General features: G+C 53.0%; 1 protein-coding gene across 9 annotated transcripts in view; it reads right to left on the reverse strand.

The window, feature by feature from the left end:
- CNTFR (ciliary neurotrophic factor receptor) overlaps window positions 1-18482 on the reverse strand; it is a 197828-nt gene that overhangs the window by 16305 nt on the left and 163041 nt on the right. For all 9 annotated transcript variants that reach the window (XM_026865928.1, XM_026865933.1, XM_026865934.1 and 6 more), the window contains 2 exons: window positions 7674-7791; window positions 6684-6850 (listed from right to left, as the gene is read on the reverse strand). In XM_026865928.1, coding sequence (XP_026721729.1) covers window positions 6684-6850; window positions 7674-7791 — 285 coding nt within the window. The remainder of the gene's footprint in view (window positions 1-6683; window positions 6851-7673; window positions 7792-18482) is intronic.

Consider the following 18482-nt stretch of genomic DNA (forward strand, 5'->3'; position numbering starts at 1 on the left):
TTGCCAAGGGTTTGCTCAACTCCTAACAGCTCAAACTCCCAATTTTCAATAGAAAAACAACAAAAAAGATAGAGATTTGGGTACACCCATATTTTTCCTTTTCTTAAGACCAGGAAGGAGCTGGGCACAGGGAGCTGGGCACACAGCCATGGATGGGGTGGAAGAGGACTCTCTGTGCACTCTAAGAAGAGCAATACAGTCCTCATGTCCCAGGAGAGCTCTTAACTCCCTCCGAAGTCCACATACAGGCCAATTGGTCCCTCCTGGCCTGCAAATCTTTGGACTGAGTAATGGTCCCCTGGCTCTGACCACCTTGAGCAGCAGCTTGTTAAGTTGCCAGCAGCAAACTCCACTCCCAAGCATGGAGGAGGGATGCTGGGGCCATGGGGAGCCCCCCTCTGCCTGGAAGAGCTCCTTCCCTGCTCTCAGAGGACTCTACACTCAGAAGAGTGCCCCTGGAGTCTTCTCCTTCTCTCCATGCTGACCCCAGGGGTGCATCTACTGTGGGTGGGAGGTGATGTCCATACAGGGGCTTCACCTCTCCTGGGAGATGAAGGAGGTGGTGGTGGCAAGTGAGCTGCTCACTTGCTAGCCTACCTACCTGTTGCCTGCAGCACTGCCTTATGCATGAAGGGCATCTCTCCCTCTGCTTGAAGCTGTATGAGACCAGATGCTGATGTGGGGCCAGTCTGCTGTGAGTGGAGTTGTGTGTGTGACATTTTCTGCCATCTCTGCTTCAGAATGATGGTGGAATCACAGCAATTGTCCTTAGGAAGACACCCTCCCTGCACCACCACTGTTTGTTTCTCTTAGGAGAAACCAGCCTGTGATGCTTTCAGACCCACTTTCTTGGCTGTGGGTGAGATAGAGGGGGGCTGCTGAAATGAAGCCACAGCCTAACCACCTTGATGGGACCCAGAATTGGCTCTATTCCCCAGAAGACGTAGCTCACTAACACCTCCTTCTCCCCAGTCCTCCCATTCAGCACCCTGGCACACACTCTGCTGCAGTCCTCCTTCACCATCATCTTCACCATTACCCCAACATGACCTTTCCTCTGCCATGGTGGATGCAAGGAGAAATGAATAGCTTCCATTCCCACTGCACCTAGTGCTCAGAGGATGCTCCTGAAGGACTGGGGGAACAGCTGGTGAGCCAGCATCCACAGGCCTGATCATGGATGTCTGGTTCCACCTCCTGGCTCTCACTGATCCCTCTCTGTGGCAGAATTGAATGCAACTTTCCATTTACAGTTTTATCCTCGGCAGGAGGAATGACTTGCTGGGGCTGTGCTGTGCTGAGCTACTCCAGATGGCTGTGCAATTCCTCCACTCACTGCAAAGCCCCAGGCTCAGGCTGGACATCAGCTTCCATCGACAGGGACTTGGAGTCCAAACGCATACGGAAAAGTATAAATCCAGCACTGGCTCAGCGGGCTTGGTTTGCAAAACAAAAGTCTGTTCAGCTGAACGAATGCAGATGACTGCGAACTGAGGCTCTGCAGCAAGGAAGTGGGAAGAAAAGGGCCAGGATTGGGATGGATGCGATGGGATACTCTCTGTGGTAATGCAGGGAGCCTGGCCCTGCTTTTTGGCATGACAGCCTGAAGCCATGGAAGAGGGATGCTTAAATGTAGTTGTGCCAGGCAGGGCACATGTGGCTGGGGAACAGTGAGAGATGCCACTGTGGTGGTTTGTAGGAAAGCAAAAAGAAAGGTGCCCGGATGCTGAGGTGGGAGTCACCTGCCATTTTGCAGGGATGTGACCCCCAGGCCCGTTTCTGTGGGTTTCAGAGTGCCCTCAGTGCCCATGGGAGGGCTGCCCCGGTTCCGAGCGAGCACAGCAGAGCCCAGCTGTAGAAGAGGGCTGTACTCCTGGCTGCGGCAAGCCTTCCAACTGCGCTGTGGGTTAATGGGAAAACCAGCAATACCTTCCCATACGTGTCCCCCCATCCACGGGACTCCTGCCCAGGCTAAAAAGCACAGCAGTGCCAGCCACTCCAAAAGCACAAAGCCAAAGCTGTTTTTGCCACGTCCTTCCAAGGCAGCAGGGATGCAAGATCCAGGAGAGGGCACTGCACCTCCAGCAGCTGGTCCAGTAAGGACCTATGTCTCTTAGGACAAACCTCATTAAACTGTGCTCATCATGGGAAACATCAGAGCTGGTCCCACAGGGGAGACAGGCTGTGTCCAGATCTCTGATTTCTATGTGACCTTGAAGGAGTCCTTCATCTTCCGCAGCTTCTGAGATCCCTGCTCCGCACATGGGGACGAGCACTCCTCCTTCCCCAGCCTTTGTCTGACTCCATTTAGCCCGCACATGGTGAGGCAGGGACTGTCTGGCTGTACATCAGCCAGCATAATAGAGCCCTGTCCTCGGCAAGGGCCTGCAGGCAGTAATGTAATAAAAGCAATAGTAGTAATAATAATAATGGACGATGGGCATTAGGCTGAGTACTGGTTAAGCGGCTACAAAACCAGATGTAATATTATCCTGCACAGCTGAGGGAGCATCATCAGACATTCCTGGGAAGGGGGCTTGGCCGGGAGGCGACTCACAGCACTTCCCACTTGGTTTTCAGCTGCAGCATCCAAGAGAGGACTCGGCGTGCAAGAGCAGCCATGGAGAGTGGCTTTTTCTAAAGGCTCTGCATGCTCACACTTAACTGTGAGTCTTTAGCTATCCATCTCCCCTGGCTGTTGTTAGACACATCTCAAAATGAAGCCGGTGGTTCAGAAAGGCAGATGAGACCCCGCAGCATGGAGGGGCCTGTTGCCCATCCCATCTCTCCAACAAGCACTAAAATGGATCCCTTGCGGCCGTTAAATATCCCCTGGCATTTTCTATGAGCAGAGGGATATTAAACTCCATGTCTTAGCCAAATGTCAGTCTAGGTAATTTAATTCTGCCTTCCTAAGTAGTATGAATTGAACTGACCTTCTGCCTAGGCAACTGTACACCCGTGTTCAGAGACTCTGAATTTCATACAGACATGGGCACGTTTGTCCTCATGCAGACCCTCTGAGATCCTCTGCATCTTAATTGGCCCCATAGCTGGAGCTGGGAGGATAAAATGACCTTCCCATGGTCACAGAAGGAATGGGTGGGCGCAAGGCCCTGTCCAAGGCTGCCTTCCTCCTTTTAATGCTGTGCATCTTCTGCTAATCTGCCCCACACTCACATGAGGAGAAAGGTGCTGAAGTAGGATGCCGATGTTGCTGAGTGGTGGTGATGTCCCTGCTTTCCTGAGGGATGCATGTACCAGCTTCCTGTTTCTTCATACAAGTGAGGAAGATGGGGTTGTGTCCTGGAGGGCCACAAATGTCCCCATGCTCTCCCCGCCATCGTGAGGGAGGTGGAATCTCCTGACACACCACCTCACTCCTCCCTGGTACCATCCTCTGCCTCCAGACCCTCTCCCTTCCAGTTCCTCCAGCCCCTTTCCCACCTCCTTCTGCCTTGGGCTGGAGCTCTGATGTCTGAAGCGCTTTGTAGAACATTTCCCTCCCCATGCTCACTTTTATTAGTATCGATACCTTTGCAGAAGACATAATTATGGAAATAATTTCCAGGAGCAAGATAAGGGGGAAGGCAGCCCAGATCTCCTACCAATGAGAGATGGGAGCCAGAGGGCTGGAAAAGCTTTTCCACTCATCATTGAAAATGACAATGCAGAGTGACCTCCTTGCAGCTGGCTGCTAATGACCAGCATGGCACAAGTACCAGCAAGGCATGGGCCTGGGATAGTAAAAGAAAGTACCAGCCATTTTCCACACAATTAGAGCCCATCATCTGAGTGGCTGGGGAAGGGATTTTCTGCTGGGAGCTCCAGGGAGGGAGGGAGGAGAGAGGAAACAAAACCAATGGAGGTGGGAGCTTTCCAGGGGGCTTTTTGTGTTTGCCCAGGCTGGGTGGGTCATATGACCCAGCAGTGGGCCTGCTCCCAGCTCAGATGGTGCTGGGAAGGAGAGCCACTGGCCCTGCATTGCTCTTGTGTTGGCTCCAGGCTGCTCTGTCCTCAGCATGGCATGAGATCAGGGCTTCACTCCTGGAGTTTATACTCCAAGCAGAAGGTGTGGTAGTTTTCTCTAGGCTAAGGGGAAAATGCAAGGAGGCTCTGACAGTCCTGGGATTTTAGAAGCATAATCATGCAGTCTCAGGTTGACACTGTCTCTCCTTTTTATCAGGATGGGTACACATGTTGCAATGCTCCCATGCAGCATTTTTCCAATGAGCCGATGCAATGGCTTTGTCATGAGCTGTACGTTTCCCACCCCTCCATCAGAGCAAAACCCAGCACAGTCTTCAAGCTGAGATCTCAGCCCAGCTGATGCTGGTAGACATCCCCAGGAAAACTGATGCTGATTCCAGGGAACTGGATGCTGAATCCACACCACCAGCACCCACCACACTGGGACACCACCCCAGGGTTTGCAGCTATATAGAAGAGAGCCAGAAGAGACGCTGAAATGCAGAAGCTTCTGCAAGTAGAACCGGCAACCTGGGGCAAAATTGCATGGCAAAATGCACTGATGCAGTGCACTTGTTTTAATTGGAAACACTGGAATGGCACAAGGAGAAGCTCCATTGAAGGCAGGTGGCTGTTGATCGATGGCAGCTGAGTTCATCCTGTAATGACTCTGCTAAGCCTGTCGACTGCCTGCTTGAACACTCAATCACCACTGTGTCTGTGCTTCTCATGCACAGTGGCCATACCAAATCCAGAGGAGGAGAATTTCATAGTTGTACAGAACATGGAGATTTTAAAGTCACTAGATATTGAAGCATTTAGGGGAGCTGGCTGGCTCTGAGGGGCAGGACACAGCCCTTCCTATCAGCACTGGCCCATCATCCCTTCCTTAAGTGCTGTCCCAAAGGGTGTTAAAGCACCTGCCAGGTGGTGTGGGGGGTCTCACCTTCCACCGCAACTGCTGGGATGTGACCAGGTACCCTGCACTGCTCTGGGTGCTCTTGCAAGAGGAAGCAATATTGCACCCATGCTAATGGCTGTCCCAGGGCAGCACCGGCCTCTGCTCACTGTTCCTCCGTCCTGGGCTGACTTCAAACTTCAGGGCTGGATCCGGCTTGTGCTGGTGCTGGGATGCCCGGGGCTCAAAGCTGGGTGTGCTTCCCAGGGGTGTTGCCCTTGTGTGCTGGATGGAGGACCAGATGTTTAGAAAGCCAGGCAGGGCATGGGTGGGATGCAGATGTTACAGGACAATGCCCTGAACTCCTTCAAAAGGGAATGCAAGGAACTCAGAAAATGCAGCTTAATTGCTGCCCTGGGCCCCACAGGCTGGAGGTTACCTTCATTTTTAAGGAGTGTATCTTCCACAAACACAACAATTTCCATTTAAAGGCACCCAAGTGACTGAAACTCCACTGCTTCCCTGCTAAGCTCGTTATCAACGTTCGCAATGCAGCACTGATGAATATGAGCTTTGGATATGGACCGCGGCTGCAGGGACATGGCAGGATAGTCCCTGCTCCAAAATAATTTCCCCACTCTGTTCAGAGCTGGTGCCTTGTTTCTTGTTTGATGTTTTCCAGGATTTGGGGTAGAAAGAGAAAATCTGGGATAGCAGTGCAGCTCCTCTTCTTTCACGCCAGCACTTCCAGCCACCTGAGACTGGGACATGCAGCATATTGAAGGCAAAGACTGACTGCTGGCTGCACTTCAAGGATTCATTTATTTGTTTTTCTGGTCCAGTAATTGCCACATGTAACCTGCAAATTGTTTTTCAACCTGTTCCTGATCTCTATTCTCTCCCATTTTTCCTGTTCTTTCAGGATGAACACTCTTGTCACGGCACTGGCTATAATCTGTCTTTGGCTGGTGGCAAAAGTGTTGTGCCCAGCTCCCTGTTTTCCATAGTTGACTCTGAATTGCCCAGTCCATGCTGGTCCTTCACAGTCGGAATATCCACACCACAGGTCTGGACATAGCCAGGCAGCATCCCTGCGGCTGTCAGCACAGACACCCTGGCCCCCAGGGCCTGCTGCTCCCTGTCCCACATTGCACAGCCTTTGCCACCCAGGTGGAGCAGTGAAGAGATGCAAAGGCATGGAATAGGGTTTTTAGGACCATGTTAGGTAAGGGCTGGTGGAGTATGTCTTTGGGAGGGCTTTACCTTGCCTAGGGATGGAGGCAAGAGAATGGGCCATTTTAATTTCTCTTCCAATCCTAATTCCCATGACTACTTCCAGCACAAACACCAAACCTCTCTTTTGGGAATGCTCAGAGGGGCGAGAAGGGCAATGCCATTGTGATCACACCAGTTTCACAGCCCTCTGCCCCAGCACATGGCAGCTGCTTCCCTAGACTTCAGGTAGGAAGGACATCAGCAACCACTGGAGACCTAGACTACTGGGGATGGGACTAGGCAGGGCACCAGGGCACTGATGGGACCAGCATGGGGGCTGCCTGTGGACATCCTGCCTAGCTCCTCCAGGATGCTCTGGTGCTGGCACCAGTTGCAGCAGGGCCAGGAGAATCAGGGAAAGCACGAGAAGGATGCCAGTATGGCTCAGACCCTGGCTCCATCTCATGCCTGGATAAGCAGAAGCTCCACTTGGGGAGCCTGCCCTTTCCCTGATCCCATCGCTCTGGCAGGCGACACTGCGTGCAGAGCAAGCCAACCCCAACACCGTCTCAGAGAGGCCAGTTGCTGCCGTGGAAGTTACCTATGGCGAACTCATCAAAGGTGGCAGTGGTGGAGTTTTTGCCCAGAGCATTCGTGACTGTCAGAGTCACCTTGTACTTCACAGTCGAGAAGAGCTGGAGGTATCTGATGTGACACCTGTTTTTGGGAAAGACATCCTTCTCGCAGACCATCTCTCTCGTGCCATGTCTGGAAAGCAGAGGTGAGAAGAACTGTTACCTACAGAGCAGTGTGCAGGGTCAGGATGCACCCATGCTGCCGGAGGCAGGAGGCAGAAGAGCAGTGCTGTGTCCCCGCTCTGCCCACAGTCCCTGTGGACCAGCCCCTGCCATAGCCAAAAGGATGGTTTCTTCCTGCTGGGGAATTCTGCAAGCTCATGTATGTGATGTTTTATCCTAATCCTGCACAGAGCCTGCAGTGACATGTGCCCCAAGGAAAGGATGAGACCCTGCTGGGGTTGGGGTTGTCTCTGTCCCTCCTGTGAGAGGAATGGGGTCTCCTTCCTGCTGGTTACACAAGCCCCAGAAGATAATGCACGGCACCAGCCTATATAAGGGCTGTGCCAGGACCCAGGCACAGGATGGGGGATGATACCATGCCATGGCCAGTTCTAGGTGAGAGATGCTGCTGTTGCCCAGCTGCAGCCAGCATATGCTAGAAGGGAGCATGGCTGTGCCAAATGTGCCGAAAAACAGCCGGCAAAACCTCCATGTGGAAAAGTGGTGCAGAGAAGATAGACTTGGGAGGCATGGAAAGGGGACATGGGAGCTGGAGACTTCTGTGGTCCCCTCTGGGGAATTGGGAACTTTCTTGGGACAAAGCCCCAGTGCAAGCATCCAGTTGGGATGTCCCTGGAACATCCTTCACCAGGCCCATTTTTGGGACACCAATCCCATACACTCAGCACAGGTCAGAATGACTGCCCCAAGACTTCATGGCACTACTTGAGACTTGCTCCAGGCTGCAGGGACAAAAACTCACTCCACTGCACCCTTCCTTCCCAGGCACTTACATGACGGAGATGTTGAAGGAGTTGGGGATGTAGGTGGGAGTGGGAAGGTGCCAGCTGCAGTAGAAACCCTTCGGGTAGTTGTTGGACCGGCACATCAGCAATGGCTCCTTCGGGGGGGCTGCCAGGGAAAGAGAAAGAGAATTACCCATTGAGGTGGGGTTATCAGCAGGTCCTGAACAAGGGGATGTCCCTCCTTCATGCTCAGCTACTGCCAGCTTGGGAAGGGACACAGTTTGCACAGGGAGCCTGGGCTGTGTTTATCATCTGCTCAAAGCACCTGGGGGCCCTCTGTCCCATGTTTGCTGCTGAGGTCCCTCATGAGACCTTGCTTTGGACTGGTCTGTGCACAGCAGCTCACCTCCTCCCCTGGCAGGTCACTGACTCTAATGAGAGATGGAGTGGCAGAGGAGGTTGGCAGGTACCGGGGGAAATTGTCTTCAAGGCTGTGGCAGAGACATCACTGATGAGGAGGAGGTGCTGCTCTCTTGACCCCATTAAGCTACAGCACTCATGGCTTTCTCTGCCATGTCCCTGGGGAGTGATAAACTTGTTGAGGGATGATCATCCAAAAGACCAGAGGTCCGCAAAGGGAGGAACAAGGACTGCTTATGGCAAGATAAGGAGGAACAACCTGAAACCAGCAGAGAAAATTCAGCTTTGCAGGAGGACTGGCAGAGTTAACACCTTCAGCAGTGGGGCAGAGGATCCCATCCCAGGGACCTGCCTCCCAAGAGACACAGGCAACTGGAGATAGGATGAGACCATGCAGCACGGAACAGCCTTCCTCCGGCCTCATCAGTCAGTCCTAGAGGTTAGAGACAGAATAGGATTTTAAACCCAACCAAGTGTTCACACTGTGCTCGGCTTTACCGGACATAACGTGCACTCTGCGCTCTTTGCAGGAGCACAGTCAGAGCCACAGAAGACTCTGCAAAATGCCAAGGGCTGGTGTGCGTGTGTGAGGATGAGATGTGATACCTTTCAGCTGATAAATTTTGCCCTTGTAGGTTGGTGAAAATCTCATCTGAACTGACGCTGAAGTCAGCTCCGCTTCCTGGACTATTGCATTGCTAAGAGCAGAGTTTGGCTCTAACTGCAACACCTTGGCATAGTACATTGCTATAAAATACACTCTCTGGGCTGGATGTGCACCAAGGTTCCTTCGGAGAGACTGTCTGAACCTGTAGAGGTCCCTTTTTCCCTTCCTTTGTTAGCCCTTGTCCCCATGCATCTACCTGGGATGTCTCAGGACACACTCTTCTCTCCAAGCAGAGATTGTGAAAACAAACCTGTCAGCCTCAGAGCAAACACCACTGCTCACCATCCCACTGTGGTCCTGGCAGCGCTCCCCACCACACAGCTAACTGCTCCCCTCCCTGCAGCTGAGGCAGATGCCTTAGATTACCAAAAATGAGATGCAAACAAGGACAAAGTGATGCAAGAGTTCAGGGAACACCCCCAGGCTGGGAAATTCCTTCCTGAGAGGGCTGCAAGGGCAAATCACCTGTCCCACAGCACTGTGCATGCACTGTATCTTGCTAGGGAGCAGCCCACACTGATGCTGGTGCAGGGAAGCTGTGAACCAACCTAACACCCCTCTGCATGCTGTGCCAGAGACATAAAGAATGCAGAGAGTCAGCTAAGGGTGTCCTCGTTGCATCAGTGAGCCAGCAACACCAGGAGGATGCCAAAGCCTCAAGACATCAGTGCAAAATGGAACATCCCTGCAGCCACGTCTGTGAAAATTCCCCACATGACACACAGCCCTGCAGAGCTGCTGGTCTCCTGGAGGTCTCCTCAGCCCCACTCAGGCTCAGCCCAGGCCTCACTAGTGTTAACACACTCAGGGATACATCTAGGACCAAAGCAGGACCATAATGGGCCAACCCATCTGGTTTGCTGTGAGCACAGACTTCCAGGGTGGGCTGCCGAGATCCTGGCTCAGCATTGCACAGCAGAGCCCGTGATCAGAAAATAATGATGGGTTTTGCTCGAAAAGGTTTGAGGGCGGGTGTGTGTGTGTGTGGGGGTGTGTGTGTGTGTGTGTGTGTGCGCGTGCCATGAGCTCCAGCTGCAGCACCCTACTGCAGTCTACAGAGGGAAAACTAAGGCACAGGACTTGCATGCACACTGGTCCCCCTAGGGCAGGGTTTGAGATGGAGCAGGCATATAAGAGAGCCAAGGGCAGTGGAGTCAGACAGTGGGGAGCAAGAAGATTCTGGGAGAAGGAGAGTGAGAAGGGGAGGGAGAGTGAGAAGGGGAGGGAGAAGGAGAGGAGGGAGAGGGAGAGGGAGAGGGAGAGGGGGGGCCAGCAGGGAGGGGAAGCTGTGCCGGTCCACAACGCGTGTTCTTCCTAATGGCAATTTCAGCCTTCAGCCAGCAGACGAAGGCCAGAGCCTGGTTAATGAGCCTCCCAGCTAAATTACTCAAGCAGACCCTATGCAGCAAAACAGAGTGGCTAATCGCAAGGCCAGAGACAAGGGCCTGATCCCTGCTACAGCTCCATCCTCCTCCTCCTCACTGGCTCCTTAACCCCTTCCCTGCCCCACAGCCACCCCGGGGTGAGGTGGGAGCAAATGCAGGGCAGCCTCACCCTTTACAGGGGGCAATGGAGAGAAAGGGGATTGGGGGCTCTCGGGAGGTGTTTCGAAGGGGTTGAAGGGGTGCAGGGGATTTAGGGACAGCCTTTGGGGTCCGAGCGACCGCGTGGTGGCAGTGTGAGCCAACAGCACCCTCCTGGCACTCGACAAACCGGGCGGGGGGCAGGAAATACTGCAGGCTGGGGGAGGATGCTGGGGATGCAGCAGTGGGCCTCTTGCCCACTTGCTGCTTGTGCTCAGCTGTCCTGCAAGACACCAGAAGCCAGCCGGGTAGAGGCAGCCAAGGCTTTGGCGAGCATCCCTGAAGTCCTGCATGGTCCCTGCCCCATGAGGAGGCTCTGCACTACCCGAACGGCCCCAGATGCTGCACCACTACTGAACTGAAATTAGTCCATCTGAGGATAATTTATCTCTGTTGTCTCCATGCCGGATCCAGCTCTTGATGACCAGTGCTAATTCCTCCACTGAGGAGGCTGGGGGGGGACTTGTGCCTCCAGGTTTGCTTTGCTGGGAGAAGGGAGGCTGCTCAAACTGCCTCCCACTTCCATCCCCACTCTGAAGGAGCCTTTAGAGATGGCCCATTTTCACAACTTGAATGTCTTGAAGATCCTGTCCTCTGCTCCAAGACTGGGGCCCCAAACGCAGCCCCTAGTCTCTGTGCACACAGCATCCTCCTCCTTTCGTCCTCTGGTGCCTTTTAGCAAGCCAGAGGTGGAAGAAGAGCCTGTCCCTCTCTTTCTGGGCAGGGACAAACAGTCTCATGGGGACACTCCTGCCACCTCCATCTCTCCAAAGAGCTGTCAGTCCCAGAGCCACAGGTGTTTTGGGAGGGGGATGTCATGCAACTGCCCCATTTTCCACCTTGATGGGCAGAAAGTTCACCCCACGGGAGAGTGCAGGACCAGAGTGATGTCTCACTTGGGGCTGTGAGCATGACACCATGCCGGTGACCATGACCATGACTGCCATGCACCACAAAGGAGAGGGCTGCAAGCCCCTTCTCAGCTGCCATGGTGCACTGGGAGGGCTGTCTTTGTCCACCCTGCCACAGTGCCTCCAAGCTGGTGGCAGGAACCCCACCTCCCTAGGGGAGATGGTGGCTTGCAACCCTATTCCTCTCCCCTCCTCTCCCAGGAAAGGTGCTCGACTGCACAGCTCATCCTGCCCATCAAAGGCTCTTAAAGACAGCAAATAAAATTGCAGGCTCCAATCGATCTGGCGCTCCGTAATGCTGTCTTTGGAGGTGGGCCAGCCAGTCGGGCCGATGGAGAGAGCAAGAAAAGCAGCGCGTAGGAAAACAAAGCCATCAAGGGAGCATTAAAGGCTTTTCCTGCCCTGAGGCTTTGGGCAGTGCCTCTGGGCGCGGTGTGTCCCGCTCCAACCTCCTCCATCCTCCTCCGGCTGGTGTCCAGCTCTCAGCCCCTGCCCGATGCCGAAACCAGCCTGAGCAACACGTTGCCTCTGCACGGGCACTCTCCCTGGACTCCTGCACGCAGCCTCCCTAATCCTGGCAAATATTTACTTCCCCGTCGCCTCATGGAGCTGCTGAACTCTGTAAAAGCAGAGCTCCTCTCCTTTCGCAGCAAACAGCGCCTGCCCTCTCTAATCTGTCTATTAACCTCTCGCATGGCAGGAAGCCACTTCTTCCACGCGCTCTGCTGATGTCCTCTCTGCAAACCCGGCATGTTTAATGCCTGGCCATGGTGGCTTCCCAGCAGCTCGGGCTGCAACCAGCCATGCTGTAAAAGCTCAGAGTGAGGGGATGAAAGGCTGCACCAGAGCTGGGTACAGCCCACGTGGGCAAACTGCTCGCAAGCTGTGAGATGCTCCAGCAAAATTGAGAGCTGTGACAGGCATTGAAAGCCAGGGTCATTGTCTCTGCAGACTCTACAGAAGACTGGTGGCAGGGACGGGGTTGGCTTTCCCCCTGGTGCTCCAGGCTTTGCATCCATTTAACCACTGTCTCTCCAGCTTGTTGGAAATAGCTGTCACTTAACCAGCTCCAGCATCTCTGCTCAGCTGAGGAGAGCACAAATGGTAGTGGAGGATGAAACAGTTCTAGACGAATCAGCCCAGACACAGATTTTTGTCTCCCTCCCCATCTCTAAAGCCCAGTTGTCCTTGTACCCTGAGTCCCACTGTGCTGGGGAAAAGTGTGACCAATCCATTTTAGAAACCACTAAAAATGATCTACAATAGCTTTTCCTAGCCCTGCTAGGTCATGAGATAATGGACATTAAAATCATGGCATTTTTATATATAGGAAAGTTATTTTAGGTCATTTTTAGAGGTTTCTGAAATGGATCAGTTATAATTTTCCTCTCCTGCTGAGGGCTGAATGTACTAAAGATGCCTTGCTCCACAGGTGGAAAGATACAAAAAATAGTACCAATAAAAGTTTTAAGAGACCTCTCAAAACACTACTGTAGGAGGTATTTCTTCTGGTGCACTCGAGGCACGTTCAGGTGCCGGGCTGCTGGGAGATACCGATCCTACAGCATGCTTGTGGGGTCACCTGCATAACTCATCATCCTAATCTCGAGCCAGCAAAGCCTCCAGGGTCCATGACAGCAGGATGTGCTTGTACTAGAGCCATAGTTGTGACACTGCCTGCCTGGGGCACAACTGCCCCTGCACTGGGGCACAACTCCGGCACTGATGCTGCTCTGCTGCTGGACTCCTACTGTTCACATCTCTGACTCTCCACAGTGCCCATGGCAGGATCACTGCCCCATCTCTTGCCTGCACCTAACATGCCCTCTACATCCTCACCCCCTGACTTTTTTCGCACCACATCCATGACCTTGCAGGCGGTGGGTATGTGCCGATAAGTAAAAAGGCACCCAAGTGACCAAGGGAAAAGCTGTACAGGCTGGAAGGCACAACAGGGACCCACCCGGGAGTAAGAGGCCAGCCCCGAGCACATGGGCACATGAGCATAAGAGCAACACAACCCGCACGCCTGCACAGACACCTAGGCAGATGCTTTTGTCATGCACACGCTGGCTGCAAGCATGATGTATTATTTATCTAACGCCGCTTTTCTAAAATTGTCTGTGTACAGCAGACTGGTAGGAAACAACAAAGAAAACAACAATGAATAAATCATATTTCTACTGCCCAGCAAATTGGGGGAGCATCCACCTGCTTTGCACCACCTGTGCTGGAGTGCAGCATGGCCGTGGCTATGGACAGTCCCTTCCATCATCCCAAATGCAGGGATGCGGCTGTGTTTTGTTGCTGGAGAAAGGGAGGAAGGTGGAAGTTCTAATTTTGCTCTATAACTCCTTGTTCAGGCTGTTCTTGGATGGGGGCAAGGATGAGGAAGGGTGCAGAGGACAGAGGTGGGGCAGTACAGAGGCAGGCGATACTTCCTTGCATTGCACTTCTGTGCTCTGTGAGTATCATGTTCATAACCACTTCAAGTTGTTTATTTTTAAATTAATGCAGCAAAATTAATGTAAGAGAGAATTAAAGAGCCCAGGGGTGCAGGGCCACAGGGTGAGATGCGCTCATCCCTCACTGACCTCCTGGGTGACCTGGGCAAGTGATGGAGACAGGGTTTAGGTGTCTCCCAGTCAGTCTAAGCCAGCCAGCCTCAGAAAGGGACATTTTCAGGGGGACATTCCTCCACCTTAAAATTAGACACTGAAGACGTATCCCTCTGAAGTGTGAGCCATCCCATCTGAACAACAGAGATACTTACATTCAGCCAGCACCTAGCCCAGCCCTGATACCCTCATGCTGCAGCATCTTCCCACGAGCTCCTGAAATGGGCCAAGGACACCTGTGGCTGTAAGCAAAGTCCCCTAGCCCTGCTGCCATCTAGGAGCCAGTTCCCTAGCCTCAAAGAACAAGAATTTATTCCCCAGAAGGTGCCGGAGAAAAAGGTGGACTCAGCAAAAGATAAATTTCTAAAAGGCCCTGTTTTACACTGATTGGGGCTCGTAAACCAAGCTATGGATTTTCTCATTTCCCTTGCAGAAAATTCAGCACGTGTGTCAAGAGGCAGTGCTGTAAATTTTTGGGTGAGGCATTACTCATAGAGAGAAGAGGGCTCAGAGTCCCGCTTAAAGCCCAAATCTCAGTGCAAGCTCCTAGCCTAAAAGCTGCCTCACAGCACGACAGTGTGCTAACAAACAGGCTCACCTGAATTTGCTTCATCCTGCACTGCACGAAGCCATGCTATTTGCAGCACAGCAGAGGTGCTCTTCAAACCTGAAAGCTCTCAAAAAAATTATCAAGCAAGCCTGGTTAAGCAGTGATAGGAAAGAGCAAGAGGAGAGGAGGTCCAGTCACCACAGCATGGGGAAGCATGGCTGGCTGGCATGGCCACCCTCTCCGGGCATGCTCTGAAGCTGTGGAATGATGCAGGGAGGTGTTTTGGGCAGGTGAAGCCATCAGTCATCCCGCACCCATGACAATCCCCCTTGCTCCCAGCTGCAGAGCTGACTCCCTCCAGGAGCATCAGTGCTGGGCAGCGTTGCTGTCCTGGGCTAATGCACATACAGGTCCTTGGAGATCCCACACAGCACACCAGCACCCCAAATCCACACGGGCTGGGATGCTGCGCTGGATGCCTCAGGGACTGATGTGCAACAAGGATGCTGGGTACCTCCAGCCTTCGCTCAGGAGGCGAAGCAGGAAGTCCCTCCTAACTCTCCTGTTCTCCATTGAAACCAAAGACTGGATTTGCTCTGAAACAGTATTAAATATTGAACAAAAGAAAGCAAATCTGTTATCTGGGATAATTGGGAGTAAATAAAACATTTAACCAAACCAAATGCAGCTGTTTCTACTTGGAGCCGGCACAACAGCAGGGAAGCCAGCTCAGCTACTCTGCATCCTTGTTACGGCAGCTGATTATTGTTTTGTGTATAACGGTAGCACAGCCAGGCCTCAAGCAAGGCCGGGGCTCACCGGTGCTCGGTGCGGCACACGCGGGAGGGGTACCCCAGAAAGGCAGGATGTGGCAGCACGGTCAGTGTGCTGGGCCCGGGAAACACTTTGCAGCGATGGGGTTTGCTCTCCAGCCTGGGGAGTTCACGGCAAGGCCAGCTTTCCTCCCCCAACACCTCTGCGAGGGGATTTGCATGTAACATAAACCATTTCAGAGCCAGGTCACTGGTTCGCACATAGCCCCGGGCAGTAATGACCAAACATTGTTACCGGCTGCTCTGGGATTGAGAGCACTGGGCCTCCATCCAGCTCCTGGAGACCTGAAGAGCAGCGTGGGGTGAGGGACTGTGCAGCTCCCAGGGGAAGGTGCTGGCAAACAGAGCCAAGGGAGGCTGTGAGGATGGAGAGCATGTCCCTGCCTGCAGCTTGGGGCTGGGGCATCCCGAGGTGCCAGGCTGCTGTGCCCAGCTCAGGGTGAAGGGGCTGCAGCCCCTGTGGAGAGCAGGGGGCTGACGTGCTCTTCACTTTCTCAGCACAGCCATGGGGCTTTTCACCATTGGGGTTTGGGGCGGAAAGCTTTATGCCCCTGCAGCTCCCACCCCAGTGCTGTGCCTATTCCTTATAAAATGGCCAGGAAGGATGTAGGGCATGAATTGCATAGGATTTTCCAGTCCCTGCCAGAATAGTTTCTGCTTCCAAGGGACCCTTCTTCTCAACACAGGGATGGGTGCACTGTGCCAAGGCAATGCTGGAGGAAAATGCTTCCTAGCACCCACACAGGTCCCCTAGCAGCTCCTCTTCATCACAAGGAGCTTGTGGTTACTGCACATGGGAGCACATCACAGCCCTGATCTCCAGAGAGGTGTAGCTGCCTTCCTTAGGTACCTCCTGTTAAAAAACTTCAGAGCAGCCCAAAACTGCTCTGAAGTGTTGTTTTCTCCTGTGCTCCATCTCAGCCCACACTAGCTGTGAGCAACACACAGCCCTGGAGCCCAAATCTGTGCAGAGCCCTGGAAATCTCCAGGAGCTCAGCTGGAACAGTTGCCATCAAGAGAGAGGGAACATCTCTGCCTGCTGTGCAGGAGGGCAGGGGGCATGCAGTATGCCCCTAAGGGCTCCCCAGCAGGTACTGGGGAGCCTGAAGGTCTGTGCCACAGCAGCCCCCTGCCTCCATGCCAGCAGGTCTTGAAGAGAGAACTCAGCATCCTCTCCTCCCTCTTTTCCCAGCTCCAGGCACAAATCCCTGCGACAATCTATACCATGCAATGCCCCTGTCCCCTCCATCACCTTATTTAAAGGCTGCAAGAAAGCAATCTGTCCTCCCAGACTCTCCAGATGGAGAAGACAGGGAAAATACCAGGTGCAATCAGACACAACTGCGACCATCGGCAGCCGTGTATCCTCGGCAAAGCTGTCCCACCAGAACTCCTGGAAATTGTATATTTATCCAGGAGGAGCCTCTAGAGGGAAGATACAAGCACTTTGTCATGTACTGAGCAACAAGCTAGCCACGAATATTACCAGCTATCACTCCCAGTGGGGGAGTGTGGGCTGCCTTGAACAGCCAGCAGCTCTCCAAAAATGCCTCTTCTCTCTTCATCCCTCTTGAGATGCAGCCTGGATACATCTCCTTCTTTGCTCTGCTCTTCCCCATGCTGCTCTCTGCATGATCTTGGTGAGGGGGGTACCTGCTGGCAGAGGGGTCTCACACTCCACAGGGAATGAAGAGGAATAAGGAAGAGATTTCTGACTCTGAATGAGCAAAAGGAGTATTTTTGGGCTTCTCTTCTGCCCAGGCAGGAGAAGCTGATGGGAGCAGTTAGTAACCACAGTTCTATCCACTTTCTTCTTGCACTGGCACTGGTTTTTCTCCTTTCCTCCAGCATTTATGGAAAATTACCCGCTCCACTCTTCTCCTGTGTTTTACTAGAGGAAACGCTGCAGCCTGTGCTCCCATCCCACTCCGTACCCTCCAGCCTACACTGGCTGCTCCACCTTGGATTCAGTTGGAACAGGGGACCTGAAAGTGGGCACCTATGTGCAGGTACCCTGCTGTGCACCGGGTGTCTGCACAGGCAGTAGAGCCATTTACTCACCCTTGAGCCAACCCTGTGTTTGGCCATCCAGATTGCATCTGGGTTGGCTCAGGTAGACTCAGCACTCACATCCTCAGTCCTACCCTTCTGCCCTGCACCACTGCTCTCCTGGTGAGATGCTACACGGGGCTCAGCTGCAGCCTGTGCCTGTCTCAGCCCCTGAGACCATGTAGACCTTTGTGTGCAAGAGCTCTTGACCCTACAATGCTAGTGGCCTTGCCCAGCTTTGCATCATTTGTGCAGTCCTGTTGGGAAAGCAACTGCAGGGAACTTGCAAAACCAGCTCAGCTGGAGCCGGAGGTTCCCTGAAAGATGCCAGAGTTGGCTGTAGCGAGCTGACACAGGACCAGAAGGAGCCTCATATGGCTTTTTTCCTTGCTGTTCCCACCAGGAATCTGTGGAAGTCCCTGCAGCAGCAGCCAGCCTCCTTGGTGTGTCTAGTGAAGCCACTTTCCCCATCCCACATATCCTTCTGCATAATATACCCCGGAAAATCAAAGCACTGGACTCCAATGGGGATGGGGCTGAGACAGACACCCCAGGGCATGGATCTGTCTGGTGGTGCTGTTCAGGCTGCTCAGGGATGCTGCTAGCCCATTAATGACATGCATCAGGGAAGATGCTTAATTTGTCCCAGGAAATGAGGTGTCCACACCATTCCTTAGGTGCTCATTCTCTGGCTTTGAGAAAGTACCAGTCAGGCATGTCACTAACAGTAGTATGGTGCCCAGCTCAAGCCTAAATCCTCCCCTGTGCTGCTGGTGCCATGGGGTGAAGGCAAGAAGGAGGAGGGAGCCCAAATTCAGAGCATCACTCTCCACAGGTCACCCAAATGGTATATCCTTCAAGGGAACGAAACCCAGAGAGGCATGTCATTTCTAGAAGGGCTGGGCTGGGATACCAGCTCAGCTAACACACTGCTCAACACCACTGCTCTCTTTAGGAATATCTTTTTTTTTATTCAGGTCTGAATGAGATCCTGACCTCATTCTTGTCTCAGGGCAATAAGATCCTTGGGATAATGTAAGTCACATAACCCAAGACTTCACTCCATTTGAAAGTAATAGCTGCATCCTTAATTCAGTCAACTTCAAGGCAGATCCCATTATTCAACCCACCTGTAAAAAAATGGAGCTTAAAAAAAAAGGCTCTTTGCTTTATGAAAATGATGCTCATCTTCCTCAAATCCTGTCTTATGCTTAAATACCCACCAG

This window comes from Athene cunicularia (genome assembly GCF_003259725.1).
Source record: "Athene cunicularia isolate RWA chromosome Z unlocalized genomic scaffold, athCun1 chrZ_part1, whole genome shotgun sequence".
In the NCBI taxonomy this organism is placed as follows: Eukaryota; Metazoa; Chordata; class Aves; order Strigiformes; family Strigidae; genus Athene; species Athene cunicularia.